This window comes from Ictalurus punctatus, chromosome 17, assembly GCF_001660625.3.
Source record: "Ictalurus punctatus breed USDA103 chromosome 17, Coco_2.0, whole genome shotgun sequence".
Lineage (NCBI taxonomy): Eukaryota > Metazoa > Chordata > Actinopteri > Siluriformes > Ictaluridae > Ictalurus > Ictalurus punctatus.
The window spans coordinates 7,701,252-7,728,795 of NC_030432.2; the positions used below are offsets into that span (position 1 = coordinate 7,701,252).

A 27,544-nucleotide genomic window follows, 5' to 3' on the forward strand; every position below is an offset into this window, starting at 1 on the left:
TCACATGGGGCAAATTTAATCTCTAACAACAACACATGTCTGGAGACTTTCAAGAGTGCAAAACTGAGTTTTAAAAAAACAAATCACAACAATGCTATATGTACCAGCTTTCCCTCCATGACCTGCCCCAATTTCTTGTATTCCCTGAATACCTAATGTCCAGAGGAAATAACACCATCTCAAATGAGTTAAGTCTTAAAAATGGATGTTTAACTAAACCCCAAACTACCCCTGAAATTCACTGCCAAGTTTTTGAAAGCTGTGTCAATTCTCATTAGTGATTATGTCTGTCTCCATGAGACTACCATTAGAGTTAACCACTGTGGCTAATTATGTTCTAGGAAAATAACAAGATCATTAATTATTAAATTGAACCATGCATTTGGGTCCTAACTGATGTTAACTCAACTTGTTTGGAAAACAATAGCTTTGATAGAGGCATTTTCACAGGAGTATTTACACTGCCACTCTGAGCAGGATAAAGTGGTTCGATGACTGAATGAATGAATGAATAAATGATCTGTCTTATTTGCCATGTACTATGATGGGATGATACGTTTGCCTGATTGAGGTAATAAGTAAGTTACAATTTTACAGTCAACTGTAAACTTTGTCAGCACTCCAGATGGACCATTTATTGTTGCACATCTTAATACTTAAATATTCTTAATATTCTTCACTTAAATATTAATATGAAAAAAACAACAACAACATACATTTATCTCATTTTCAGCTTTTTCTCATTTCTTTTCTATTTTCTGGTCCAGACAGATTATTTTTATTTTAAAGTCATAAGGTACATCCCAAACCACATACTACTGCACTGAATCGTATATTTAAATAGTACCTATAATAACACAACAAGGTTAGACATACTTCTGTGATATAAAGACATAGATAATTAGTCACAGTCTTATATTTCTCACTAGAACTACTTTTCAAACTTTATTGGGAACATGTACTATATGGCCATTCCAAAACAATGTGTTTAAAATGTAGTTGGTAACCCCTTTGCTGCTATAACAGCCTCCACTCTTTTGGGAAAGTTTCCACTAGATTTTGGAATGTGGCTGTGAGGAGTTGAGCCCATTCAGCCACAAGAGCATAAGTGAGATTGGAGCCGTGATGTTGGGCAAGAAGGCCTGGCACTATTTCAATTGATCCCAAATGTGTTCAGTGGGTTTGAGGTCAGGGTTCTGTGCAGGCCACTTTATGTACCTTGCATTGTACACAGGGGCATTGTCATGCTTGACCATGTATGAGCTAGGCTTCTTCCAGTGAAGGTAAATCTTACAACTTACAAAGATATTCTAGACAACTGTGTCCCTCAAACTTTGTGGCAGAAGCTTTGGGAGGGTTCACACATGGATGTCAGGTGTCCACATAATTTTGGCTATACAGTATAGTGTATGATCATAGGCCACTGTTTATTGGGAGTTCCCTGATGGTTGCAGGGCCCTAAAGTGCTATGCCATGGGACTATAACACTTATTGTGAAGAATAGCCCTTGAACTATAGGCTGTTTTAATGTTTACTTCTTTGTTTGAGTGTTTTAGTGTTTATAAACACCACTTTAGCAACTCTAGGAATACATTTCTGAACACCTTCTTGTGTATAAATGAAGGAGATACCATGTTGACATATTTGTTTATTTATTGTGGTATATTTTACATTTTCAAAGGGTAAAAATAAACCTGAAAATATTAACCCATTTATTCAATAAAATTAACACAGCATTTTTGTAAAAATGAAACCATCCTTTGGGTTGAAAAACAACCAATTTTGGGGTTAAAATTAACAAACTTGATGGGTTAGTTTAGCCCAAAATGTGTTATGTCCTATATTTACCCAGCCGTTGGGCTAAAAATAACCCAATTTGGGTTGTTTTTAACCCACTGTTTTTTTAGAATGTAGGCAACAAAATGTTCGCTAACAGAAAGTTCCCTGTTGCCTCGCATTCTATTGTCAATTTATTAGTGAGACACCTGTGCTAAAGGAGAGATATTAATGGAGAGGTATTAAAGGCTTTTGCACACAGTCAATAAAGGTTGGAAACATGTCAACATTTTTGTTTTCCTGTCGATCATCACACCAAAGATCCAATTTGCCACTGACTGCACAGACTTTGCAAGCAGCAAGATATTTGCATCTCTCTCTTGCATCGATGTATTGAGTAAGCTAATTTGTAAATTTAAGCTAATTTCAAATTTATTCAACCCCCTGAATAGAATCCTTCACAACAGCACAAATATGCAAAACAGGTGTTGACAAGTGCTTCATTTGTTGCACCAGGTGTGCTTGAGCTGGAACACATGAAATACCTGAACTGGCTAAGGGCTGACAATGAATGAAATACCTGGACAGGGCAGAAAAAGGAAATTATCAATGGCTGCAACCAGATTTCTGAGATGGCAAGTTGTGAAAAACCCTCGAGTGACTGCAAAAGACCTGCAGCAACACTTGGATTTTTTCAACACTGCAGTGATTTACATCCTCTCCAAGAATCCATGGTCCACATTATAAAAACCCTTAGTCAACTGTACTTCGGCTCAGAAGACAAGTATCAGAGAATGGAGACATGTTCCCTGACCATCTTAGACTTTCAAAATGACTCCTATACAGTACCCAATACAAGCCTTCATTTCACGTTCCTCCAAGACACAAGGCAGATTGCTTACAGCAACCTGTATCTGGCCCTAAATGCTGTAGGTGTGGTGGACCCAGAAACACAACAACAGATAAGAGCTGGTGGACAGAGCAGGTGCTGACCCTAAAGACAAACAAAAGCTGTATTACCCTCTGTCTATTTGGGCATCTGTCTGTACAAGCATGCTGGGACAAACCTCTATTGTCACTCTTCAGATTACCACCACATATGAGGTGCCCATCAAGCAATAAGCAAACAGCGTCTCCATAGAGTAACAGCAACTGGTTGAGAAGGAGGTCAAGGCTATATAACATCTCAAAGGGCTTACCCTGTCGTACTTCTACCCCTAAAAGGAGGCAGTACCTGGTTATGCATTGAGTACACCAAACATAACATCAAAACCCACCCAGATGGCAATCCAATACCACAGGAACAGGAAATTTTAGAGACAATGCACAGAGCTACAATTTTTAGTAAACCTGAGGTCCGGAGTAGCTACTGACAAGTGGAACTAGAACCTGACAGTATGCAGAAGACAGATTTTACAACCTGCTTTGGATAATTTGAGTTCTGGGTTCTTCTGTTTGGCCTCAAAAATGCAGCTGCTACTTTCCAGAGAATTATGGAGGTCATCATTTCAAAGATCAAAGGCAAATGTTAAGGCAAATGCTCTCTGGAAACTTTATTCCAGTGAAAGCTCAGATACCATATTTCAACTTGTCTAATTCTACACTTATCTACGTTTTCTGTGTATCCCACTCATCTCAAGGATCTCAGGACAGCTCTCTGATGTTATGGCTACATATGCATCGTGTGGGTGGAGTATTCTGTCCATGAAACATTTAAACATTGCTCCTAACAACCCAAACAGAATGGTGACCAATTGGTTTAACCCAAATGGAGTGGAAAAGGCCTTTTTTTTTAGATATTGGAGTCAAGGTAATCTGCCAATACCCTTTGGTTAAGGTCAGTGTTGAATAAAAGCTTGTCCATCTCGGGAACCACCATTACCAGAGTCACAGGAACTGTCTCATAGTCAACTTCTCCAAATCGTTATGTGACCTCAAAGGGTCCTTGTTACTTTGCGAGTAATTTAGAGCTTGATGAGGTAATGGAAAAATGAGCACTTTATCTCCCAGTGCAAATTCCCATAGCTGAGTACCCCGTCCTACAGTGAGGACTGTCATTCATGGCCTGATGCAAATTCTCCTGTGTTAGGTGACTTTAAGGTGTGGAGTTTTTCTCTCAGGTTCAGAATGTACTGAATTTTGATTTTGCTGTTAGAATCTAATGATGTTGAAGGCACCACAAGGCTGGCACCCATACAATAATTTGAATGGGGAAAACCCTGTGGAGGCTTGCAGGACCTCTCATATTGCAAACAGAGGCTACTTATCCCAATTCCGAGCATCATTGTGAACGAAGTTACAAATCATAGTTTTATATCATATTACTCTCTTCGTCCAGCCCATCCTTATGCTGATGGTAAACACTAGTGCAAATCAATTTAATTCCTAATAATTCATACAAAGGGTGTGTGACATTGTGTGACATAAAGGACATGCCCTGGTCAGTCAGGATCTCTTACAGGATCATGACTCAGGAGGCAACACAGAAGAGTGCCTCCACAATGCTGCATGCTGAGATGTTGTGGAGAGGCAAGAATTCTCTGTATCGTGTTGCGTAGTCCAGTGAAACTGACATAAAGTGATGTAGTTCATTCAAATGGCTTCCATGACGTTATGCTTATCCTGGAAATGCCTGGCAATTTGCCTGGGCTTTGCTGAAGTCCTGTGTTGAGAGAGAGGGAACTGGGGAAGACATCAGAGAATGAGGAGGGGGGGGAGGGGCTGGACCTGGGTCCACCACCATGTGATCCTCTGCCATCTGAACAGCTTCATCCAGGGATGCAGGCCTGTGGCACTGGACCCACCCCACCATTCCTGTCAGGAGTTGAATGATGAATTGCTCCAGTACAACAAGCTCAATGATCTGGTCTCTGTCCTGCTCCTCCACCATCAACCTAGTTGGTGCCAACTTCTGGGTGCTGCAGCAAACAGAAGCATTCATGGTGCTCATCTGGCATTCAGCTGGCCTGCTGCTGGACTGCCCTCTTGACTTTGGAAAACTCCAGTTGTGTCCGTGACAGCAGCTGCTGGGTTACAAGCTGGGCTTCCCCAATAGCAAATGGATGAGCACAACTTCCTCTGGCCATTCCCATCTTGGTGAGTGTCAGGGGTGGAATGGTGCCAGGGGACACAGCTAGAGATGTGGTGGGCTGCAGCAGCTTCTGGAGTGCCCATCACCTCTCTGCCTTATTCTGCTTGAGGGCTTCGAAGCACAGCAGTTGCTTGTTATGTAGGTCAAAAAGTGCTTGGTGTTGGATTTGACAGCTGATTGTAAGGTACTTTAGGATCTCGCTGAGTGGGGACACTTCCATGGATTTGTCCGAGTCTTCCAAAATCCCAGTTTTCAGCCACTGTAGTACCCAGTGTGTGAGGGTGCTCATGTTCGTTCACACCATGCTTTTCAGCACACTTTCAAAAACTCACTTCATTCAAGTTCAAGCAAAAAAAAGTGTATCTGTGTGAGTGTGTGTAATTGTGTGTGTGTGTGTGTGTGTGTGTGTTGCATGCTCTGCCAGTTCAGTCTCTCAGTCTTTCTATGATTGCAGCCATCACTGAAAGCACAAAGTAACACAAATGAGTAGACTGACGGTAACAAGACACAAGTGAGAATCATCACCTTACATGCTGGTTCCACGTCCCTCCTCTCTGTCCACAGCTGATGTTCGACCATGCCCCAGCTGTCATACAGGCCTTCTCCATACTGCCTCACTTATGTTCAAGAGAACATTTTCTCATAATCCCATGGTTATCCCTGGCTAGGTACCCATAATCCCACTGTTTCCTGGACTAATAGAGAATACTGGAGTACTTATTTCCTTGTCTTTACACTCAGATTGACAGCGTTAATGCTAAGATGTTTCCCTACCCAAACCAGATCTCAATCTAGGAAATGTCTTTAATAAGTCTAAGGCCTCAGAGTTACCACCCACAATTGCCGTGGGATTGAGCTATCATTTATGTGGTACATCTCCTCCTCACAGTAGAATTTATCCTCTATCTTTAAACGAGACCCAGACCATGAAAAAGTATGTCTAGAGGCCCTAGTGTTAAGATAAATTTGTCCCTCCAACTCTCATGTAACTGTTGAGTTCTTTTTATTATGGACTAAGACACTGTATTGATTATAGGGCCCTAAATTCTGTCATGGTGAAGTACCAGTGTCCACTCCCACTAGTGACTTGTGTATTCCTATTCAGAGACTGAGCATGTGGAATATGTCTGCCAAGTGCTAAAGAAACTCATGGACAATAACCTGTATGTGAAACTTGAGAAATATGAATTTCATCAACCCTCCACGGTGCCCCCATTCTCTGGCTCTCTGTTCCATAATTGTCCTTTGATGTGGAGGTAGATGCTTCAGAAAGCAGTATTGGAGCTATCTTGCCACAGCTTCATGGAAATCCACCTAAATTACCACTATGTGATTTCCACAAATACAGTGTGCTTTTTACTGTAATAATAAACCTTGGATCATAAAGTATCTGAAGAGCCTGCTGAATAGGAATTCGATGGTTTTCAAGGTGGGTGATAAGGAGGAGTTCCAGTCAGAGCCTCAGACAGCTCTGTAAAGGGAAAGACAGTTATCAGGGACAAGATGGAGTGCAAGCTGCTACAGAACAATGGGAAAGATGGTTGAAGTGGAATGAGAACCATCACTGGTAACAAATAGGCTGGAAACCAAATGGTTGAGGGGAGTTTGGAGAGTTTTAAACAGCTGAATCTGTATTGTATCTGAAACAGTATTTGACTCCCAGGCACCAGCCCAGTGGTCCATTAACACTTCATCCATTAATGACTCCTCCATTGAAGGCACCATGACTCTATTATAATAGACTATACAGTCCCTTCCAAAAGTGTTGTAATGGCCAGACAGTTTGTTTTTGCTATAGACTAAAGACATTTGGGTTTGAGCTCAAAAGATGAATATGAGATGATAGATCAAAATTTCAGCTTTTTCTGATTTTCTGTTAAACAACTTGGATCATGGCACCTTAGATGGCAGACCAGACAATTTTTAGGTGAGCAAATGTATCAGAACAGATTAAAGTAAACGTAACATTTGGTTACATATCCATTGCTTGTGATAACTGAATTAAGCCAGCGAACCACTGATATCACCAAACTTTTATTATTTTTTAATGTTTTATTATTTTGTAATGCTTTTCCAGGCTTGTACTGCAGCATTTTTCAGTTGTTGTTTGTTTTGGGGGGTTTCTCAACTTCAGTCTCATCTTCAGGATATTTAATGCATGCTCAGTTGGTATGGTGATTGACTTGACCAGTCTAAAACCTTTCACTTGTTAACTCTGATTGTCTTGCTGCATTATGAAAATCATCCCAATTAGTTTATATGCAAGAAACTTGAGAAGATAAATAGATAATGTTAACAGTTTATAAGGACAGTGAATATACCTTGAATAAGTATGGTCCCTCATGGTACATCAATAGGTATAACACAATAATAAGGTCTATTTTTTGTAAATGCATGAATTTTCTCATTTGTTGAGAGAAGGGAAATGTATCAAAATATATACAAAAAACATCATTAAATATTAAAACTAACAGCAACAACACTGGTAGCTCTGTCATCATAATGACCTGTCATCTGTTATCCCCGTACCACTTGAACAGTATAAATACCAGAGGAATATTATCATGAGGAGGTTCTCTGTTCACATTGCAACAGTTTATGATCTCCATTGACCCACCATTAATGTGTGATTTTCTCTGGTGTTGTATGGTGTAAGTTTTTATCATTTATTATATTTACATCTTTATTTTTACAGACATGAAGAGTGCAGAAGATTATAGTAATTCAAGCAATCATTTATTTAATGTTTCAAAGTATTATTTTGAGAAGTTCTTGTTGTTGGAGGTCCTGGTTGGGATTTTCCTCTATATAAACTGCTTAATGATATTCACATTTCTGAAAAAGGAGGCGTTTAGAGAAGAAACTCGATACATTTTGTTTGCACAAACACTGTTTGTGGACACTGCTTTCATACTGTTATCTGGCTTGCTTACTATTGTGAGTTATTTCCAGTACCCCATGCACATGATTATTTGTACTCTCAGTTTCCTAATTCAGTCTATTTTCACCTGTTGTACACCACTGACTTTGGTGGCTATGTGTTTGGAACGCTATGTGGCTATATGCATGCCTTTGAGACATGCAGACATTTCCACCAACAGGACCAGATTATATGGGCTTCTTATCATATGGAGTGTCAGTTCTATAATTCCAGTGTTCAGTGTTATAGGATATTGGGCAGTAGCCCCAGCTGCTGCTCTATTCTCCTATGCAGTTTGTAATTCAGAGATAATGTTAGTCCAAGAATGGCAGGCACATGGTCGTGCCATAATTTTCATTATCCTTTTCATTTTTATGTCTATTATCATTGTGTTCACCTACATCAAGATAATGATTGCAGCCAGAGCTGCATCTTCGGAGAAAAAGAAATCCACCAATAAGAGTCTCAGAACTGTGCTGCTTCATGCTGTTCAACTGTTTCTGTGCATGATACAGTTTTTTAACCCATATATAGAAATGGCATATTTCAAAGTTGAAGAAATCACATTTAAGAATATAAGATATTCTAATTTTATTGTTTTTTTGTTTTTACCACGTAGTCTTAGTCCATTGATTTATGGTGTCAGAGATGAAAAGTTTTTCCTTGTTTTTAGACATTACGCTTTGTGTGGTACTGACCACCTTTTCTCAACATTGTTTGAAATCAAACAAGTGAAAATAAGACCAATTTAAACACAACACTGGATATCATAACCTTAGAGATTTTTGTATGCAGTGGGGTCCAAATGTATGAGACCACATTGAAAATATATAATTTTTTTTTTTTTTACAAAATTGGAAATAAACAAACTTATGGAGTCCATGCCAGCTTGAGTTGACACTGTCTTTAAAACAAAAAAAGAGAAATACAAAATACTCTACTTTTCAGTCAAGTTGTTGTTGATAATATAATTTGTATATGTGTTGTATTAAATTATTATAAACTTATAAAAATGCAAAATAGAAGCATTTTCACTAGTGGTCTCAGGTATCAGTGCTCTCTCTCTCTCTCTCTCTCTCTCTCTCTCTCTCTCTCTCTCTCTCTCTCTCTCCTATATATTCAGGATATGTTGATGAAGGTTTTTACTAGAAATGTGTTATGGTTTGACATTTTAATAAATAAACTTCCATGCTATTTCATAGGCACCTGATTATTATTGTATAATAGTATATATAAAAAAAGAAAGACAATCATTTTGTATAGATATACATTACTTTGTGTATCTATATAGGACTCTATAATGTATTTTATATATAGTTAATTAGCTGGGATATAAAATTAAACATCATTAGGTTATTAACAATCTGTGTGTCCTTGTGTATAATTTATGGAGAAATACATGTAGCTCTATGATTTACTAAAGAAACTGACAAAATTCAGAAACTGTTAAAATTTGGTAATCTTGTGTCAAAATATATAAATGTTTGTGAGAAAATAAAATATTGTGAGTCAATGTGTCAAACACAGATTGTCAAACAATGGGGCTGGGAGTTACCAGCAGGGGGAGGCTCAAAGGTCACAGAAACACTCAAATGAGTAGAGAACAACCCAAAAGAAAAAAAGAGACCAAATCACTACATCACCTTCATTCACCAGTGCACATGCACCACAAGACTATGAGTCAACACCCCTTGCTCTTGGACATCCAGCTCCTAACAAAAGAGAAAGACAGAAAAATAGACAGAAATGATACCTACCTACAAATCATTAAATACAAAAAAAACCCACTACATAAATACTAATGACCACATACATGCAAAATGGGCCCCCCCAAACCGCATCTGATCATGAAACACTAACCAGTTATCACCTATACTGCTGCAGGGTAGACAACAAGAAAATTCAACCCCCCGCCAATAACAAAACGATAAAGATACCACCAATCCTATAACACAGTATCATGCCAACAGCAATACAGCAGTGCGCCGCAGACAACAAGCGAGTCCCCAGTAACCCCCGCAACGGAATCCTAATTCCATCCACTAATCGAAGGCATACACTGTATGCCTGAAATAACATTCATGATTAAAACAATGACATATCAAACTATGATGAGCAAAATAAAAAGAAACTACATATGTAAGGTGCGAGGAATCTCAATCACACAGACAAGGGAAAATCAATGTGCAGACTGTAAAAGTAACACAGAACATACTTGATATAACCATGTCACCCTATAAGGGAAAAATAAATGCCACAAACAACTACGCTCCTACCTAAGTAATGGGCTGCGGAAGCGTCAACCATGGGAAACAGTCCAAATACTCTCCCACACACAGTAGGAAGCAAACAAGGAGCCCTTCTGCACGCCACGCAGCATGTGAGACCGGAAAAGGCAGTAACTCCATGATGCGATTCTCAACCAGACAGGTCTATATCCACTACCTCTAGCCATGCTGGGCTCACTCAATACCCCCTAACCAACCAATAGTAGCCCAACTGATACCCCTCAATCCCAGAGCCTAAATATTACTTTCACATTGGCCATTACCCGCTGGATGGTAATGCATGGTACAGGATTTCTGGACATTATACAGGTCACAAAGCTGTTGAATCAATATGTTTTGAAATTGCGGCCCTGGTCAGAATGTATACAAATGGGAACCCCGAATTTATAAAACCATTCTACTACCCACACTCGCACCACTGTGTCTGCATGTTGATCCTGTGTGGGAACCGCCAAGGTATATTTACTAAAGATGTCAGTCATCACCAAAATATTCTCTATGTCTGAACTAGAGGGTTCAAGCACAGTAAAATCAATGGGTTATATCTCACTATGCCTTGATGAAACAGGTGCCCCATAAAACTAGAGGCACCTGGTTGTATGTCCTTATTGAGGTGACACCGCTCACACTCCTGGCACCAGCGGGCCATGTCCCTCACCATTCCTGGCCAATATCATCTCTCCCATACCAATTCAATAGTGCGTCCGACCCCTTGGTGTCCATATTCCTGATGCAACCCTGTTAAAACCTCACCTTTTAAAATGGATGGCAAGATCAACTGGAGGCTCTCCTCAGTTCCATCTGGGTGGAAAACATGATGATACATGAAGACCCCATCCTGTTTGACCAAGTGGTCCCACTGGCGAAGAAGAGTAACAGTATCTTTAGATAGCAACTGGAGTTCCTGAAAACTAGAAAACACTCTAGGCCTCCAAAATGGGAGTATTTTCCCAATTACTATATCAGCCCCCCTGCAACCCCTTAATATCTGCCAATGGATAACTATGTAGAGTAGTCACCACAGATTAGATAACAAGGCTTTGGGTAGCCGATGAGGCCAACTCAGCCTCTACTACCTGCTTTACAGACCCAGGAACAAATATAAGGGGAACCACCCCAAGCATTTCCCCACTATTTAGGGGAGGCTGTCGGGAAAGAGCATCCGCATTCCGATTGCTCTTCCCAGGTCGGTAATGCACCTCAAAGTCAAAAGTTGAAAGCAGGGCTGCCCAATGCTGTTCCATTGCCCTAAGCTTAGAGAAGGCCAAATGACTGAGAGGGTTGTTATCTGTAAACACAATACACTTGTGCCCTAACAAATACTCCCCAAATTTTTCCGTCATGACCCACTTGAGTGCCAAAAACTCTAGGTTTCATAGAACTATAGGTGGCAGTGTTGCACTCAGTGGGCCTAAGGCTACGGCTTGCATAGGCAATAGGTTTTATCTTCCCTTCCTGCTCCTGAGAGTGAACAGTTCCCAAACCCTTGTAACTCGCTTCCACCTCTAAAATAAAAGGCAAAGAAAAGTCTGCATATGCCAAAATAGGGGCTTTAACAAGTTTACCATTCAAGGCCTTGAAACTTTCCTGGCAATGGGCCATCCAAGCATTTGCAAAATTCCGCTCTGCTCGATCCTGGGGGCGACGACCACCCCTTTCAGCTACCAACCTATGCAAGGGGGCTACCAACCTAGAGAATCCTTCTACAAATTGATGGTAATAACCAACAAAACCTAGAAAAGAGCGCAACTCGAAAAGGCTAGTGGGGCACTGACACTGTGCAACCACTACAACTTTCCTGGGATCTGTAGCCACCCCCTGAGAAGACACAACATGCCCCAAATACCTTACCTGTTGTTGAAAGAAAGCACACTTCCCTAACTTTGCTTTTAAACCCTCTCGTTTTATGCAACTCAGGACCACCTACAAATGCTCCAAATGTTGGGCCACTGAGGAAGAGAACACCCCTATATCATTAAGATATGAAAGTAAAGACTGTTGCTGTTTATCTCCAAACAATCTCTCCATCAAACGTTGGAATGTACTGGGAGCATTGCAAAGCCCAAAGGGCATTCTGTTCCACTCAAAAAGACCAAAAGGAGTGCAGAAGGCAGTCTTAGCCCTATCAGTCTCTGTGACCAGAGCCTGGTTAAACCAGCTTGCCAAATCCATAGTGGAAAACTAGCGGGATCCAGTTAATGCATCAAAGGATTCCACAATTTGAGACAAGGAGAACGCATTCCTTAGAGTCTTTGCTTTTAGTTGAGGATAGTTTACACAAACATGTGTAGACTACCATCCTTCTTCTTGAAAAGTACAATTGGGGAAGTGTAGGGACTACAGCTTTCCCTTATTACCTGAGCCTCAAGCAGTTGACTGATGTGGGTGTTCAGCACATCATACTCCGACAGTGGTTTGCGTCAATACCTCTGCCTGGCCGGAGTATCATCTATAAGAGGAATGTCATGTGAGAGTAGATTGGTACAACCCAAATCTCCATCATGGGCTGAAAACACTGACTGGTATTGCTTAAGCTCAACTAATGCAATGCAGTCAGAAATATAGGCCAGAGAAACAAATTTTTTCACACCAAGTTTATTACATATGTTGACAATAATTCCTAACGATGCCAGAATAAATAGTCATGTCATGTAATCAGGGTGATGAAGGATGCAAATGCAGTTAAAGCTTTATTAAGAGGTAGGAAGACAAATACAAAACTTTTAGCAAAACAAATCAATCACAGGGCCAGGCGATGAGCAAATGGGCAAAACTAGGCACAAACGAGAAACATTAAACACTGGAACAAAAATGGGATCAATGAACAGAGAAGGCACAGGCAGTAAGGAACTGAACACAATACTTTGTGAAGTGACAATGAAACACAGGGGTTTTTCAATACACAACGTAATCACCAGGGAGACACAGAACAGCTGTGACACATTAGGAGACAACCAATAACATAATAAGAGTGGAAACAGGACAGAAACCAAAATAAACACACGTGTCACAAGTAAACACAGTCTGAGAACCCGGAATTGTGTTCTGTCACGCTTTGGGCTGTTCATGTTCGCTGTAGCAGAGCAGAGCGCATTTTATTCGGCATGCATGTTAACAAATGAGTGCTTTTACACCAGACGTGAGCAGCAGTGAAGCGGGAGTTTCGGCTTCAAGAATTCACTGAAGACTGCCTTCTTTTTCTGTGGCTGCTTTTGTGCAGGATTATGCTGATAGTGCACGCTGTGATGTAGAGAAATTACGGAAGCAATATCTGGACTTTGAACAAGATGTTCCGGGGCAGGTTTGCAGCAATGTTCTCTGTTAGATGGAATAAATACCTTTGGGGGAAAATATGATTTTTGGGACTTTGTAGAGCTTATACATGCAAAGAAAATAGATACATTACACTCCCAAACAGAAGAAAAACATGAAAAATTATGTTATGACCCCTTTATTATGTAAACTGTATGTCAAATTTATCACTAAACATTTAGGGTTTGCAATATGTGTTTGCATATCCTTATGGACAAATAGCTGTTTCCCCCTTTTTTTTTTCTTTTTTTTTTAAATAGAGAAACTGTCATCATAATGTGATCAATCTGGGGTAAATTCAGTTTGTTACCAGTGGACAGTCATGATTCAAATAACATTTTATGAAAAAGGTCCACTAAATAATGTTCATAGTGTTCTCAGTTACAAAAGCAGGTGTGTGCTGCTGAATGCTGGAGTGTGTAATGTGCATGTGTTGAAATTGAAGGACTACCCTCAGCTTTTCAACATTTTGCAATTAAAAGACTTTCTCTAATGCTGTGAATCATCAGATAATCAACGCTACTTTAAAGTGAACATACTGTTGGCACAAGTATTAGGGAGTGTTGCTAACCAACCTCCATCATATCAGTGACAAGGAAATATCTTTGGAGATGTTTAGCAGTACAAAGAAGTGATTCATCCATTCAGCCTAGGCCCCTATGACCCCTACATTAAACAACAGGCTCATTCTTTGCTCCACTGCTGACCTCATTATTTCTTTTTAAATCCAAAATCCGAGTTGCATTCTCCTACATGGCCATGCAGCGGGCAGCTGGCAGTGATGGAAATGCAAAGGTGAAGGTAGAGCAGGAGCTGCTAGAACCACGCTTGGTACTTACACCACAAAACCAGAGGAAAAAAAGTTGGTGAGATCTCTCATGCTTATCCTTTTGAAATGTCAATGCCAATTTATTAATATAGTTATATATAGTAAGTGCATAGGCAGTAAGTTTTCAAATGATATTGGTTGAACATTATCTTAAAAGTGTAGGAGTGTTTATTTTCTAATTTCCAGCATTTATTATTTATTGTTAGTCAAAAAAGCTTTTAATATCATTTTGAGATCTTAAAATTAATGTTTTAAATGTAGTGTAGACATGCACTTATTTATAAGCTTCTCTCAATATCTATATTGTTCTAGCAAATTTCTAATCTCAATATATTTTTACAAGATCATGCAGAGAAATTGGTATATTTAATATAATGCAAGAAAAATGTACAGCATTAGTAAACCTTCATAACACTAATGATGTAAAAAGTTTTTGGAGTTTTTCCTTGCCACCGTCCCCACCGGCTTGCTAATTAGGGATAAATTCACACATTTAAAATCTGTTTCCTGTGTTTATATGTCTCTGTAAGGCTGCTTTGAGACAATGCCCATTGTTAAAAGTGCTATATAAATAAAATTGAATTGAATTGAATTAAAAGATAGTCAAAGATCACACATTAAATTTTTACTTTGCTCAGTGAGTAGAAAATTAGAGGTTGAGTGTTGAGCAGAGCAAAACAATGGTATGTCTCTGGGTAGTAGATATGGCAGCAGAAATAATTACATTACAAAAATTTTACATTAATTAAAAACATTACATTATGAGGTCACTGACCGGACGAGTCTTGGAGAAAGTGCTGTGGTGATAATTGAGAAACTTGTAGTGGTCACACATTCTTTCCGGTCTGAGAGGATGAGCAGGAAAGTAGACATGTGCAGTTCCTGGTTCAGGGAGCTACAGTCATCACACCCAGGTACATACATTACTAACATACATATGCTGATGTAAACATCACATTATTAAGGTTACTGTATTGTGACATCTTTAGATGATGCTTTATACAATAACACCACTGACAGGTTATATCATATAATGCATGTGCATAAATGGGCCAATGTTATGTTTTTTACAAAAGTTTCCATTCAAAAAGCGATTCGGGTTTTGGCAGCTCTGTGTGCCCTGGGACTGCTTGGAGGTGTTACTATAAGTGTGTGGTTCATAGGTAAGACTTTATTCACTCTCTTTTTTTTAAACATAGACAGATACCTTGTGAATGTGAATGACTCAAACACAGCCATTTACCTTATTTTATTTGTCTATTTCTGTATAGTCAAACTGCTCTTAAAGCCTACCTCACATAGTCCTATAGGGTTAGAGGACACCAAGGAGACTTCATTCTGTAATATATCAGATGACAGCAGTGTGACTGACCCAAGGAAAGGTAGGTTCAAGTGCCATAAAGCTCACTATGCTGCCTATCATACCAGATGACAGTTGCACAAACAAAAGTGTTGGAACAATAGACTTTATCGTAGGAAATAAAAGCTTGATACACAATGAGAAAATTGGCATTAATGAAGTTAAATACTGTTAACAGTATTAACAGTATGTACATACTGTATTTAAATAAATGCTATTATACCAAAACAAGTCTGATTGGTCAGAAGGTGTGCACCAGGGGCATTTCTAGAGTTTGATCTCTACTGGGGCACAAGAATTTTAAAAAAGTACTTCAAAATTTCTAGGGGAATATATATTTTTTTAGTTATTATTATTTTTTTCCAAACACAGCAGCAAAGCATTCAATTCTGGTGACTGTGGGAGTAGTATTTATTTTTTATTTTTCAGGTTTAAAATCATATTATGTAATGAACATTAATGTAAGTATGTGCTGCAGATCATTTCATTAGTTCAATTTTACATTTTAATTTACTTTACAGGGCTAAAATTGCCTACATTTTAGCTATAAAAACTGGTTACTGTTTGGTTTAAAACTTCATATTTTTTATAACTTGGAACTCTGTTTTGCCATGGTCATTTTTAAACAATTACTAACAACATTAACTTAACCAATGCAAGTTTACATTTTATTTTATACTTGAACATACCTAATTTCTATTCAAATTCCTGTAATAATTACACATAGGTATACACTCCGTTCAAAGAGACAAATAAGAAATGATTTTTGAAATACAAATCTGGCACCCGAAATTCCATCACAATAATACAAAGGTGACTTTTTAAATAACCTGTATATAAGACAGCAAATATATTTTTAAAAATTAATTACATTTAAAATCCACGTTCTTCAATCGTAGTCTTGGAAGAGGCCTCTGAAACTGTGAAATTAGCCTTTAAACCAGGGATGGGTTCTGTTCCTGGAGGACCACTGCACTGTCCTGCTTCATCCCTAATCAAACAAACTTGAAAAATCTAATCTAAATATTCAGGATTACTTGAAAATTACAGGCAGGTGTGTTTGATAAGCATTTTCATGAGTAAACTAACTAGCTAGCCCCCTAAATGAACAAATCACTTCAAAAAGCTTTCAGTGATGATGACTAAATCACATCCTTTGTGGCAGAATGCCAAATTACAAGAGATAAGTAAGAATTCCTTTAGCAGTTAACAAGCTAATGTTATCGATCAAATCTGTGCCAAGTAAATTAGAGCTGGAAATGGGATGTCCTCATTCAGCTAAATACAAATTCACATGCTACTTATTAACACAGCGATAAGTGTTAGCCTGATAGTTACCTCTCCACAGCTACAATGTCGTATTATGAACTACAGTCTGATTGATAATCAGGTTTTCACAGTGAAAAGTGAAGGGAGGAGGAGCACAGAGAGGGGGCGAGGCATATAATTGAAGATGATGCACAGGATATTTTCGCTTCAGCTGGCGTTACAATCAGCCTTCAAGTTTTAAATCATTTAATGATAAGTGATAACGTCCAATTAATAGAAAGGCCTATTTTCAGACGTATCTACTGTAATCTACCTCATCAGACAATGACTGCGTTTACATGGACAACAATAATCCACTCTTAATCTAATTAAAACTATACTTTGATTAAGAAACTACCATGTAAACAGCAACCTTAATCTAATTATGGTCATAATCTAATTAAGCTCTAATCGAACTAAGACTGGTGGATTAGTCAATGATTTATCAGGAACATTTTTACTGGGACACAGCAAAATTTTACTGGGGCTCATGTACATCATTTGTGCGATACTTGTGTGCACTATTTTCATATAACAACACAGGTAATTCCAGGGACTTGTACGGCAGATTTGCCAAATTATTTAAGAATAATAAATTAACAGACTTAAATGTGTTGTTAAAGAAACACCAGCAACTATTATAAGAATTTTGTTAGTTAGGAGACGTTTATTTAACATTTATGGAAGGAGTTTTGGTTTAAGCGCTCTCAGTCTTGGTAATGCCTTTCTTTTTTTCGGTAAAATGCACTCACCCAGTTGAAAAAAAAAAACAATAGAAACCATCACAGAACTTCTAATGATTTCCATTACAAATGCCATTACAAACCATCAGTTAACCATTAAAACCATTGTCAAATGTGTTCTATTAGTCCTTAATGGTATCCACTAGACATGCCACTATAGAAGGCAACAAATTACCAGTAGAGACTCACAGGGACCATTAAAGTTTCTATTAAAAACAATACAATTCCCATTATAAGCATTAAACCCATTATGTTCTATGAGGGCTTTGATTGTTTTTTCAGCAGGGGAGGGAGAGAGAGAGAGAGAGAGAGAGAGAGAGAGAGCGAGAGAGAGAGAGAGAGAGAGAGAGAGAGAGAGAGAGAGTTTTTATGGTTCCATTAATATATCAGTTTCACATATTTACATGTTTTACAAACCCACCCAAAATAAGTTCAAAAGCCCCTTCAATCTTATACTGATTTCACTTTAAATAAAGCCATAAAGTCCATAGTCCGGTTTAGAGGGTCTTCCATGCTGCTGATGTCCATTTTCTGAATCTGAGAGAGAGAGAGAGAGAGAGAGAGAGAGAGATCCTACCTCAAAATATTAAATACATACTACAAACATTTGACAAGCTATTGAACTGTGAAAAAACACCCCCTCCTACTAGGAGAACATAAAGACTGCTGTATATCAGCAGCATATATGTCACAATATGAGGGACTGTGAGTGATATCCTTTGCCGTTGTGTTTCTTGTAATTGTTATGACTGCTCTTCTTTATTATTATTATTTTATATTTCTTATTTTATACTTCTTACATAGTAAATTCACATTTGTTCTGTAATATTACTCATTTTACCCTTCTTTTCAAATTATTCTGTATATACTGTAGTGCCTTTATATTGTCCTTAATTTATGTACATCATTTGCACTTTTTTTTTGTTTAATCTATTAGTATTTAATTGTATTTTTATTTTATTTTGTCTTTATATTTTATTTTATTCTATTTTATTGCACTTTCGCACTACCCTTCCTTTATACTGGCTTTGGCAATACAAAAGTACAATTATTTGTCAATAAAGAAAATGAAAACTGAAACAGAGAGAGAGAGAGAGAGAGAGAGAGAGAGAGAGAGAGAGAGAGAGAGAGAGAGAGAGAGATGGGGGGGGGACTGGTGAGGGAATGACTGTTTATAGTAGTTAGGTCTATCTCATCATATAGGTGAACAGGAACTAAATTGTCTCACGGACGTTCCACAACGTAAATATAACTATATAACTAACTATAAACCGTTAAAATGCGCCATGTTTTGTTCATTAATAAATGAAACATTATAATCCTTGTGGTATAAGCTGAATAACACACTCCAGACTGTGCTGTTATATGAAAATAATGCATTTTGTGGGGTAGCCCAATATTAGCCTTCATATTAAAAAGTGTTATTACTAAAAAGTTACTATTGTAAGTAACATTATGTATAATTCCTTTCCTAATAGTGTTGCCAATATGAACCTGTTTAGCATTAATTACAAAAGTTTCAATCTTTTGTATCACCCTTCCTATTCCTAATCATTTTTTAATCAAATTGACACCAATGAACTTTCTGTTGCCAAATTTCTGTATAATCTCCACAGTGCTAGACAGTGCTTGGAGAGGTTCTGACTGAAAATGGCTCAGTGTTTTACAGAATCAGTGCTGAGAACTCTCTGCTAGAGATTCAGCTGGAGAAACTGCAAACGTGGCTGCCTGTATGTTACGAGCGCTGGAACTCTTCATTAGGCACCCTTGTGTGCAGACAGCTGGGTCATCTGAGGTGGGCAAAGCTGACAGCTCATCACACACACTTCTAGCTATCAACAGCTTTTATGTGTCAGGCAGCTGTGGCTGCTTTCTGTGGGTTTTTACATCTCTAGTGTTGACCAAGACTTGCAATTACAGAGATTTAAAAAATAAATACACCCACAGAAGCTAACTGAGGAATACCCTTGAAATAAATAAATAAATAAACAAACAAATAAATAAATAACACTGGAAAGGTTTCTGTCAGTGGCAGAATTTTGTAGTTTCTGAGGTTTGGGTGAGACAGGATGGAAGTTTGGAACAAGGCATGAGATATAACAGTATAACCCAGCACTCAAATATAGGCTTTCATTGACTGTTGTGAAACAAACAACAGAGAATTAGCAAACAAGAGTAAAAACAACAGGATATAAATTGTATGTACATTAGTGCCTCTAGGAACACCTGCTTAGTGTATATGCACTAGGGGAAAATGACAAAAAAAAATTGTGAAATAAAAATTTTGATAATGTATTTATTATGACTCCACTCTTTTCTACAATTATGGTGCTCTTTGCCAGGTTACACTACTTGTCACAAAACATTACCAAAAACATTTCTGCCACAACAACATGTGCCAATGCTGCAATCTTATTCTCATGTCTGCATCGGTTTCCACTGTGAACTCTGCTTCCAGGTGTTTATCATGGCCTAACAACATGGCCACATAGGACTCCATTTCCCATTAGCTATAACCCTTGCATCTTTCTAATCATCAGACTCCTGAATATGCACACCTATTTTCAGTTTCCCCCTTGATTGGTTTGGTTATTTTGGACCAAAGAAAAAATGGCAGAGGAGCATTAGCCAATTTTCAAAGATTTAGTTAAAAACAAAGAAAGGGTATGTAAAACATGTCTCACAGTGGAGAGTGGAAACTTTGCCTTTCTCAAAAAAACACTTAAATTACTTTCCAGCTGACACTGAGGAGACGGAGCCCCAGGAAAATTGTAGTCCTGTAAAATCCATTTGTAGGATTAAACTGTTAGTCAAGAAGAATAAATATAGAAACCAAAACCAAACCCAGTAGAATGTGTTCATCCAACATCCAGCAGTTAATAAGCATCTTAAATATTAGGATAAAACATGCTCAGAACAACAAGACCTTTCAGATACATTATCAAATGGAGCTATTATAATTCTGGGCATGTTCTCCCAGTGAAGTATATCACAACCAAATGAACACATCTGACTTGATTAAATTGTCCTCACTCTTCACAGAGAGGTCCTGGTTAACATGGGTTTTTATAATATATTTGGCTATGACCTTGTGCCAAAGATGACCTGTGTGCTCACGGCCTGTGTGCTCATTGGCCATGTGTACCTTTTTGGCTCTTGGTTGCAATTACTAGAGTCACACTGACAAACATCTTAAGGAGGCTAAACAATGAGAATACAGATAAAAGTTACAGAGTATTTCCCACACGTCTCAGTTTTCAAAAAACATTTCATGCATTTTGTAGGCTGACATTTTCTACGTTGCCAACAGTGCTGATAGTTGTCTCAGATGTGTTACTCCAGTTGTAAATTACAGAATCATTTGGTGACAGGAGTTATAGCATGTACATACTTTCAAAGTCTCATGGTGGATGATAATTACTGTTGTAAATCTTGTCACTGACCTAATTGACCACTGTTCATAGATTAACCAAACACAAAGGTGTGAATTTGACAGACATTGGGCAAAGCTACACAGATGGATTTGTTCAAATTACCTCAGAACATCAAAGCAAATTGGAACATTTATGGCAATTCAGGTACTTATTTTAGTCTACAAACTATGATTCATAATCAGACATTATGAAAACAATGGATCCTAGATATAAAATATAACTTCTATTTTATTTTTCTTTTAGGGGAAACTGCAACACAGGGAAGATTATAGCTTTGAAATGTTTTGGTAATACCTAAACTGAAATGATCTACAGCCAGAAGAAGCATATGAAATATTCTTTTGAAGCAACAAAAATGTTGAGCTAAAATTGTGGCTGGTTTGTTTACTCCAATTAGATTGTGGCACCAGGGCAAAGGTATCCAGGATAATTGGTGGTGTAGATGCCACACTAGGCAGATGGCCATGGCAAGTGAGTCTCTACTATAGTAATCGCCACACCTGTGGAGGCTCCATCATAACAAGCCAGTGGATCATTACAGCTGCTCACTGTGTGTCCACGTAAGGTCCTTCAATAACAACTACATTACCACTTACCAAATCCTGCCAAAACTTGCTAATGTGCATTGTGCTGCACCTGGCATCCTTTCTGATTATTTTTCTTATTTAAGCTACAGGCTGCATCAGGTTTCCAGTTGGGTTGTCTACGCTGGGATTGTTACTCTTAATGCAGCTACGTTGGCTCAGTATATGGGCTACACTGTGGAAAAAATAATCTACAATAAGAATTACAATCACAGGAGTCATGACAGTGATATTGCATTGATGAAGTTGAGGAATCCTTTGAATTTTTCAGGTGACAGTACTTCACATGAGTAGTCCCTATATTGCACTTTTTATATGAATCCCATTTGATAGCTAGGACTGCAACAACTCATTTAACAAAATAGATCAAAGTTGATCATAAAAAATAATTGGCAACAAATTTATTTTCAGTTAGTTGGCCTGCGTTATGAAGCATACTATGGTGTGTTACATCACTTCATTTAGACTCAAAACCCATTTGATGGAATTGCCAGTGCTATAACACTAAACTGTTGGCCTCAAGATATAATGTGTTTTCATGTGAGCAATATTTAAATTTTTATTCTTTTGTTTGTAGTCGTTCATTTGCTTCCCATTGGAATACATTATCCCATGCTAGTTTGGCCAAAACAGTAGCTCATATGACAACTCAATGGGTTGAAAATTAACATGGTCTCAAATGAATGCAATATGATTTTTTTTCTCATTTCAAAACTCATGTAATGAAGTGTGAATTATTCAGTGAATAGTGAAGCTATTTGTATCATTTAGCTTATAAGTAATTAAACTGATTTTTGACAGCCAGCAAAGATATTTATTTTGCCTTTGTTTAGAATTTGTCTAGTTTTAATTAAACAAATCATAATAATAATTGTTGGTATTTTAATATATTTTTTAAAACAATCCAACTAATATATTCATTAAGAAAATGATCAATAGATTAATCAATTATCAAAATACTTGTTAGTTGCAGCCCTAATGATAGCACACAGAAGACAAATAATATACAATCAAGAGCTGGCACCCTTCAAGAGAGGGCAATATTTGTGTGTCTATATATTACATTTTTACTATAATTTATTGTCAGATACATGAACAGTAAGGATTTTAATTATCCTTTAAATTATGTTATCTGCATAATTGTTCTCTATTCATATACACAAAAATATTGGAAATGCAAAACCAATTTTTGGGTTTTTGCTATACACTGAAGACATTTGGGTTTGAGATCAAAAGATGAATATGAAATGATAGAGCAAAATTTTGGCTTTCATTTTTTTGATATTTACAGTGGCCTGCACTAATATTGGCACCCTTGGTAAATATGAGCAAAGAAGGCTGTGAAAAATTGTCTTTATTGTTTAACCTTTTCATCTTTTGTTCAAAAATTCACAAAAATACTTTGCTCTCATCAGGGGTGGCACCACTACTCTAAAAGTGGTGGGGAAATTTTTTGGTCTGAGAGAAGAGGTACATCTGTCATGTGTCCATAAAAAAACATACAGACATACATATATATTGCTATGGAGCCAGGGTCTGATTATAATACAATAACAAGGCACAACACACCTTTTAATAAACATCACTGTAGTTTGTTTCGACCTCACACCCATCATTTTGCATTTTACTTCTTGGGAAGCTAATAATGGCAAAAAATCCATTCATAAAGTCAGATAACACTAATGCTAAAATATGATTTAAAAATCAAAGACATGTTCATGTTCTGTGATAGGCTGTTTGTCATTGTCTGTTTGGCTAAACATTTTTCCAGCAAGCCTTACTTACTTTATTTGAAAGATGTAATTTGAGGAATGTCCCTGTAATCAATTCAGAATACAGAATATGTGCATATGTCACTTAAAATATTGAAACATTAGCAATACGCGGTAATGTTGGACATTAAGGGTGGAACTTCCAGCAGGACAATGATCCAAAGCATACAGCAAAGGAAACTCTCAATTGGTTTCAGAGAAAAAAAATCTAGGCATTAGAATGTCCCAGTCACCTGACTTGAATCAAACTGAACAAGATTTTAAGACAATATGTTTAGAAGAATGGGCCAAAATCACACCTGAATACTGTGGCTGATTAATTTCTTCATACAGGAAACGTCTTAAAGCCGTCAATAAATTTCAGTTAGCGTGTTCAGTATTTTTTTTCCTGTGTCATTCCACTTTATTACACATAACTTCATTTATGGACTTTAATGTTGTGAATTCTTTATATTTTCAGATTTCTTGAGTTAATACTGATGTCTGGTGAAAATTTCATGTGAATAGCCTCATTGGACATACTTTTACTGAAAAAATGTTGACACATTCAGTACTTATTTCCCCGTTTGTATCTTGGCAAAGGGAGGTAGCACAAAGTATTGACTAAAAGGGTGCCAATAATTGTTGCACACCTATATTTAACAAAGATGTTTTTTTATAAACCTGTGTTGTGTTTGCAATTGTTTGATATCCATGAGAACAAAGTATTTTTGTGAATTTTTTTAACAAACGTAAACAATAAAGACAACTTTTCACAGCCTTCTTTGCTTACATTGACCAAGGGTGCCATTATTTGTGTTATGTACATATAGATGTGTTAAACATCTTAGATCATGACATCTTTTATTTAAACCTGCCCATTTTTAAATGATCGAAAATATTGGAAAATTAATAGCTCTAAAAGTCTGCTTTTGGTTTGAGCTCTGGGTTTTTGCCTGTGAAGACTGAATTTGATGTTAAAAAGGATAAACTAACATGAAGACCAGAAAGCTGTCTATGGGAGAAAATCAAGCCATTTTGAAGATGAGAAAAAAGGCAAAAATCCAGCAGAGTCATTGCACAAGCATTGGGCATAGCCTATACAGTAATTGGGAATTTCCGGAAAGTGAAAGAAGCCATTGGTGTACTAATAACCAGACATCCAAGCTAAAGAAAAATGGCACCTTTGGTGGCAGACCACCAAATTTTTAGCAATGTTTGAGCAAAAATATAGGAATAGATAGTCTTAATGTAAATAACACTTAATGTTATTGCTTGCAATAACTGCACAAAACTGGTGACCCAGTGACATCACCAAACACTAAAAGCATTATTATTTTGTTATGTTTTTCCAAGCTTGTAGAGAAGCTTATTTTAATTGTTGTCAGATATTACATGAGGCTCAGTGCTGTTCTCTCAAGGGAAGGCATCATCAAATATTAGTTATAGGGATGCTGATTATTTTTAAACCAGTGTTTTGTGGGGGAAAATATTTATTTTTAAAAAAAAGTATGTTCCGCATACCATATGTTTAAGCTTATCATTCACTGCTTTTCTGTTTTGTGTACTTAATTTTATAAAGGGTGCTAATAATTCAGGAGTGACCTGTAAATGTAGGCATTTCATCTTTCAACTAAAGGAATGTAATGGAAAATTACATTTTTTAAATTATTATTATTATTTAAATGCAGACACCATCAGGCCAGTATGCCTACCACAGTATGACCATGAACTTCCAGGAGGAACACCGTGTTGGATTTCTGGTTGGGGATACACACAGCCTGATGATGGTAAGAGTATGTGTTAAAAAATACATTTAAAAGAAATAAAAAAAAAGTATTTATTTGTGCAAAAATATTATAACAATCTAATGTAAGATGGTAACAAGCTTAGCAGTAAAGGTCTAATAAATGGAAGCAGGTTTATTGAAGCAGCTAAGCAAATTTAAGTTTATTTTGCTCTGCACAGTTCGTATTCCTGATACACTGAAAGAAGCTCAAGTGCCCTTGATAAGCACAAAGAAATGCAATAGCTCTTGTATGTATAATGGAGAGATCACGCCACGGATGCTCTGTGCTGGCCACACAGAGGGTAATGCTGATGCCTGTCAGGTAAAGTTCTGATCTGTACAGACTTCAGCAATCTCCTCAAAACACTTTTTTTAATAGCAAAAGGGAAGATAGTAAAAATGTTCTTCTTTCCCACAGGGAGACAGTGGAGGCCCACTGGTTTGCCAGGATGATAATGTTTGGAGGTTGGTTGGAGTTGTTAGTTGGGGAACAGGCTGTGCAGAGCCTAATCGCCCTGGTGTATATACGAAAGTTTCTGAGTTTTTAGGCTGGATTTATGAGATAATAGAGGTATGTTGCAGTAATGAACATAGGGGCTGGTGACTGGTGTCCTTTGTGAAAAGTATTAATTACTGATGCAATTCTTTATTTTTTTTTTATTAATTAGAATTGTGGGTTTTTTCCCCTCCATGCAGACTTACTAAGAAGCTGAGTGAAAATCTACTATAAAAGAGCATAATCTCCTGAGTTACATATTCACGGTATTATGGACATTTTTTAACTTTATTGTTGTAATACCATTACCACTACCATGTCATATCCATCAGGGACAATTGACAGCCAAGCCACCAGAGCATCCCCTACCCCACTACTTATAGCCATTTCCTCTTCACAGACTATTTAAAGCCTTACTCATATTGCCAGTCCTGAGCTATTTCCTATCTATACCTGTGTATCTGATACCTGCCTAGTTTTTGCCAAGATTTTCCGTGTTGGTTTTGATTTTTGTGGATTTTGTGCATGATCTTGGCCTGTGTAACTTCTGATTGTGTCTTTGTAGCCCATTTAGATTTTTTATAATAAACACTGTTGTGTATGTTAAACTTATTTATATTTAATTATTTTATTTATTTACTTCTTTATTTTAGCAGGCCCTAAATCTCAAAAAATGTATATACACTCACCGTACACTTTCTTGGGAACACCTGCACAGTCATGCAGTTATATAAACATCCAATTATGTGGCAGCAGCATAATGCAAAAAATCATGCAGATACAGGTCAAGAGCTTCGGGCATGGATATTGGTACCAGATGGGCTGGTTTCAGTATTCCTGAAACTGCTGATCTGGGATTTTCAGACACAATCTCTAGAGTTTACACGGAATGGTATGAAAAACAAATGCGGAGTATAAATGGGAGTCATTCAAAGCAGTATCAATCGTCATATCAATCTCTATCATAGACCATTAATCGCTCTTATGTAAACACTTACATTGCCCTCCACTAATATTGGCACCCTTGGTAAATATGAGCAAAGAAGGCTGTGAAAAACTACCTTTATTGTTTAACCTTTTTATCTTTTGTTTAAAAAAATCACAAAAATACTCTGCTCTCATGTATATATTTATATATTTGTTCAATATAGGTGTGCAACAATGATTGGCACCTTTTAGTCAATACTTTATGCTACCACCCTTTGCCAAGATATCAGTTCTGAGTCTTCTCCTGTAATGCCTGATGAGGTTGGAGAATACATGGCAAGGGATCTGAGACCATTCCTCCAGACAGAATCTCTCCACATACTTCAAATTTTGAGGTCCAAGTTGGTGAACTCTCCTGTTCAGTTCACCCCACAGGTTTTCTATGGTTTCAAGTTAGGGGTCTGGGATGGCGATGGCAGGACCTTGATTTTGTGGTCAGTAAACCATTTTTGTGTTGATTTTGATGTATGTTTTGGATCATTGTCCTGCTGGACAAGCCAACTATGGCCTATTTTAACCTTTCTGGCAGAGGCAGTCAGGTTTTCATTTAATATCTGTTGATATTTCATAGAGTCCATGGTGCCATGTAAACTAACAAAATGTCCAGGTCCTCTTGCAGAAAAACAGCCCCACATTAACAAACCACCACCATATTTAACTTTCAAAGCAAACAAACCTGCACCCTCATATGACCTGCAGTAATGTATAATCCTATACTGTATACATGAACCCATGAAGTTACATGAACATATAAGCATCCCATAAGGACAGCGAACACACTTTGCATAGCACTATAGCTGAAACCCATACAGTGGTAGCTTAGTTGTGTCTCCACTTGACTAGTGACACCAAACTAGCCTAGTCTCGTGATAGACA

The 27,544-nt window shown here is 37.6% G+C and overlaps 2 protein-coding genes across 2 annotated transcripts; both read left to right on the top strand.

Annotated features, from left to right (window-relative positions):
- Positions 1–7,564: 7,564 nt before the first annotated feature.
- LOC108277602 (odorant receptor 131-2-like) lies at positions 7,565–8,539 on the top strand. The gene has a single exon (XM_017490415.3). It carries the CDS (start codon positions 7,565–7,567, stop codon positions 8,537–8,539), a length of 975 nt encoding a protein of 324 aa, XP_017345904.3.
- Positions 8,540–14,495: 5,956 nt separating this feature from the next.
- Positions 14,496–26,265, top strand: tmprss5 (transmembrane serine protease 5). The gene is made up of 10 exons (XM_053687534.1): positions 14,496–15,379; positions 15,488–15,598; positions 19,287–19,422; positions 21,092–21,205; positions 21,305–21,348; positions 21,459–21,621; positions 21,732–21,916; positions 25,088–25,186; positions 25,365–25,507; positions 25,604–26,265. Exons 1-10 carry the CDS (start codon positions 15,250–15,252, stop codon positions 25,787–25,789), a joined length of 1,311 nt encoding a protein of 436 aa, XP_053543509.1. The 5' UTR covers positions 14,496–15,249; the 3' UTR covers positions 25,790–26,265.
- The last annotated feature ends 1,279 nt before the right edge of the window (positions 26,266–27,544 follow it).

Bases quoted from the DNA above. Each gene is read 5' to 3' on its own strand.
- LOC108277602 (XM_017490415.3), top strand. From the start codon at position 7,565: ATGAAGAGTGCAGAAGATTATAGTAATTCAAGCAATCATTTATTTAAT.
- tmprss5 (XM_053687534.1), top strand. From the start codon at position 15,250: ATGCATGTGCATAAATGGGCCAATGTTATGTTTTTTACAAAAGTTTCC. The intron at 19,423-21,091 runs GTGGGCAAAGCT...CACTGTTCATAG, and splicing joins AGACAGCTGGGTCATCTGAG to ATTAACCAAACACAAAGGTG. The intron at 25,508-25,603 runs GTAAAGTTCTGA...TCTTTCCCACAG, and splicing joins GTAATGCTGATGCCTGTCAG to GGAGACAGTGGAGGCCCACT.